The sequence below is a fragment of the Crocuta crocuta genome, unplaced genomic scaffold (assembly GCF_008692635.1).
Source record: "Crocuta crocuta isolate KB4526 unplaced genomic scaffold, BGI_CrCroc_1.0 scaffold139, whole genome shotgun sequence".
NCBI lineage: Eukaryota > Metazoa > Chordata > Mammalia > Carnivora > Hyaenidae > Crocuta > Crocuta crocuta.
In genome coordinates, this window is record NW_027533258.1 from 10,374,337 (window position 1) to 10,377,817 (window position 3,481).

A 3,481-nucleotide genomic window follows, 5' to 3' on the forward strand; every position below is an offset into this window, starting at 1 on the left:
TGGGGAAGAGAGAGAGGAACTGAGGCCCGGAGAGCAGGCCCCCTCCCACTTCCTAGCCGTGAACCCATTCAGCCAACCCAAGCACATGGGCCCCAGCTCTTTTTGAGGTTCTGATTATTATCCACTTCCCTCCTGTAGGCAGATCTCAGAAGGGCATCCCTCTTTCCCAACCATTGGTCTTCAGAGAAGAGAGCCGGTAGGCAACGTAGAGATCACATATAGGCCACATTAAGATTGTGGCCTTTGGTGTTTGTGGCTGATTCACAGCTCAGGGGAGCAGGCTGAGCTCCAGGATCCGGGGCGTGGGAGCAAAGAAGAGCCAGGAGTCCTCAAAGTGCTTCAGAGGGCTGCCACATGCGACTCACTGGCCNTTCCCAACCATCGGTCTTCAGAGAAGAGAGCCGGTAGGCAACGTAGAGATCACATATAGGCCACATTAAGATTGTGGCCTTTGGTGTTTGTGGCTGATTCACAGCTCAGGGGAGCAGGCTGAGCTCCAGGATCCGGGGCGTGGGAGCAAAGAAGAGCCAGGAGTCCTCAAAGTGCTTCAGAGGGCTGCCACATGCGACTCACTGGCCTGGGGGGAGGCGGGTCAAGAGGCCTTGTTCTTGGGCACCGTGGTTCTGTGGGCACCAGGATGGCTCAGAAGACCCCTTTCTGGGTCTGACCGCCCTTTGCAGAGGTCAGGCCTCCTGCCGCGCCTCCTTGGTCAGAGACACTTTGGTATCCATGGCCTCCGTCCTGGGCTCCTGGGGCTTGGAGGCAGAGGCCGAGAAGCAGGAGACGTGAGGCAGCGTGATGAGAAGCCCACTCCCTACCAGAAGGAAGGCCCCGGCCACCACGAAAGAAGCCGTGTAGGTGCCTGTCCTATCTCGGAGGTAGCCTAGATCCAAGAGAGAAAAAGAACACACATGGTGATCAGTTTCCCGAGACGGGGGGAGGGAAGAAAAGAATCCTGAACCCATCATCTCGGAAGAGTCAGAACTCAGCAAGGCAGGGCTGGGTTCACTCCAGAACTCTGCGCCCTGGAGGTTTCTAAGGCGTCCACCGCCTTCCTGCCTTCGTAAGGGGCCTCCAAACCAGCCGGCAGAGACGGGGTGTCCGCATCGAGCCAGACACCCCCATGCCTTTCTTTCAAGCAACGGGGGCCCTTCCACACGTTGAGTTAATAGTTAAGAGGAGAACTTTAAGGGTCTGAAGGTTTTGGCGTCTGGGGCATGGAGAACTTTGACCCGACGGCTCAGACACCTGGACTGGGGCCCAGTAGGCCAAGGAAAAGTGCAGACGCTGGCGGGCTGTGTCTGGCCAGGTGCAGCCAGGTCCTCTGAAAACCCAGGCTGTGGACACCCTGCCCAGGGCTCCTCATAGCTCCCCTTAATCTGCCCCCAGTCCCCAATTTCTTTGCCCCATGGACCCACTCTGTGGGTGAGCTACTGTGTGGGCCATGCCGTCTGTGTTCTGTGCTCTTCCATCCAAGTACTAACCAGGCCCGACCCTGCTTAGCTTCCCAGATCAGACAAGACCGGGTGGGTTCAGGGTGGTATGGCCATAGACGGTCTGTGCCATTCCAGAGGGCAATACTCACAAACACAACAATTTAAATAGTTCCCTCCCTGAATCCCATGACATGGCAGCCCTGCCCCCCCCCGCCCCGGAAACCCAGTCCCTCTTACCTGACAGAGGGGCCCCCAGCAGCCCCCCGATGCTCTCCACCATCTGCACCAGTCCCAGGCCACAGTATATCCTTCCAGTCCCCACCAGTTCAGGCAACACCGAGAAGGCCACGGGGGTCAGGGCCCCCGATGTGAAGCCATAGGCCACGGCCAGAACCATCAGGGCCGTGGGGGTCCGAGCCACGGGGAACAGGGCCAGCGAGACCCCAGTCAGGGTGGTCCAGAGCATCAGGAGTCGAGCCACAGGTCCCGGGACTGTGTCCCCTAGCCACCCAGAAGCCACACGTCCCACGAGGTCGGAGATCGCTACCACCGAGAGGAGGAAGGCAGCAGACAGCGGCTCCCAACCCAGGTCCTGGAGGTGGGCCATCAGGTGCACGTAGGGGATGAAGTAGCCAGTGTTGATCAGGGTGAGGGCCACAGTGTAACGGAGGAAGGGGCCATGACGGAGGAGGGAGGTGAGCTGGGCCCTGGGGCCGCCCACGGCAGGGTCCTCGGTCAGGGAGAGCGGCCGGAGAAGCGCACCGCAGGCCACCAGGTGGAGGGAGAGGGCAGACACCAGCAGCAGGGCCCCCCGCCAGGCGTATCGGTTGACCAGCCACTGGAAAAGTGGGGCAAAGGCAAAGGAGGAGAGACCCACGCCCGTCAGTGCCAGCCCCGTGGCCAGGGATCGCCTTCGAGAGAAGTAGCGGGACAGGCAAGCCAGGGTCGGAGTGAAGGTCAAGGCCCAGCCAGAGCCTGTCAAAAAGGAACAGACAAGGGTTGGGGGACTCTTAGGGAGCTCAGGGCACCCAGTAATCCCACCACTGCCCCGGATGTAGCACAGGCTTTGATTACAGCGTCTCGCATCGATATCCTGTGTTTTATTCCATCTCTCAGCCTCGGTCTCCCCATCTTGCAGATGGCGGTAATACCCCTCACTGGATCGCGGAGGCTTAGCTCTACTGTTTGTGCGGTAAGTGGCTCAGAGCTCTGGAGTTAGGCTGGGGCTCTGTACCACTTCTGACCGCGGTGAGCTCCAGCCGAGTTACAGAAGCTTCCCAAGCCTTCTTGGTCTGTATGCAAATCTGACAATGAGATTGATTTCACAGGCACCGAACCTGGCACGTAGGGTAATTCTTCCTTTTACACTCCGGCCCCACCAGCCCTGGGCTTGCATACGCTGGACTCCTCCTCTGAATGTCTCAATATCCCCACGCTGCGCTCATCAAACCTGCCCTTCGGGGCCTAGGTGCCCGCAGAAACTTTCTGTCGGCTCCTCCCTGAGCCTTTGGGAAGGGGCAGGAAGCAGGCGAAAGTCCGGAGGCCCTTTCCCTCTCCTGCCCTAGTCCTGGGCCTCACCTGAGAGCAGCCCAATGCTCAGGTATAGGTGGGTCACGGAGGTAGCGAAGGAGGCGAGCAGCATCCCCGACGCAGCCAAGATGCCCCCTGCCATCACCACGGGCCTGGGCCCGTACTTCGTGCTCAGGGCGCTGCCCACGGGGCCTGAGAAAGAGGAAGAGGTTCTGCGAGGAGATCTCCGGCAGCGCCCTCCCCCTCGCCCCCCTGCGCCCCCCGTCCCTTCCGAGGGAGGGTCGCCGCGCGCCGGGCCGGGCGCGGCACTCACTCCCGAACTGCTGCACGGCGATCCCTATGGAGGCGATCCAGGACACCCGCGCCGCCTGCTCCTGGAACGCCGCCACTAGCTCCACGAAGAAGACGCCGAAAGAACGGAGCACCCCGAACACCAGCGCCGACTGGAAGAAGGCGGACAGCACCACCATCCACCCCCAGCCCCCGTCGGGGGGCTCGGCCCTGCGCGCCATCGG

At 60.9% G+C, this 3,481-nt stretch overlaps 1 protein-coding gene across 2 annotated transcripts in view; it reads right to left on the bottom strand.

Annotated features, from left to right (window-relative positions):
- Positions 1 to 414: 414 nt before the first annotated feature.
- The window catches only part of SLC16A13 (solute carrier family 16 member 13), a 7,850-nt gene continuing 4,783 nt past the window's right edge, over positions 415 to 3,481 (bottom strand). Inside the window, exons 1-4 of one of the 2 annotated variants that reach the window (XM_077746633.1) lie at positions 3,280 to 3,478; positions 3,015 to 3,158; positions 1,674 to 2,411; positions 415 to 883 (exon numbers count right to left, since the gene is read on the bottom strand). In XM_077746633.1, the coding sequence (XP_077602759.1) occupies positions 684 to 883; positions 1,674 to 2,411; positions 3,015 to 3,158; positions 3,280 to 3,478 (1,281 nt within the window). In that variant the 3' untranslated portion in view covers positions 415 to 683. Of the gene's footprint in view, positions 884 to 1,673; positions 2,412 to 3,014; positions 3,159 to 3,279; positions 3,479 to 3,481 lie in introns of those variants that run through there. The other variant, XM_077746634.1, reaches the window with a different exon arrangement.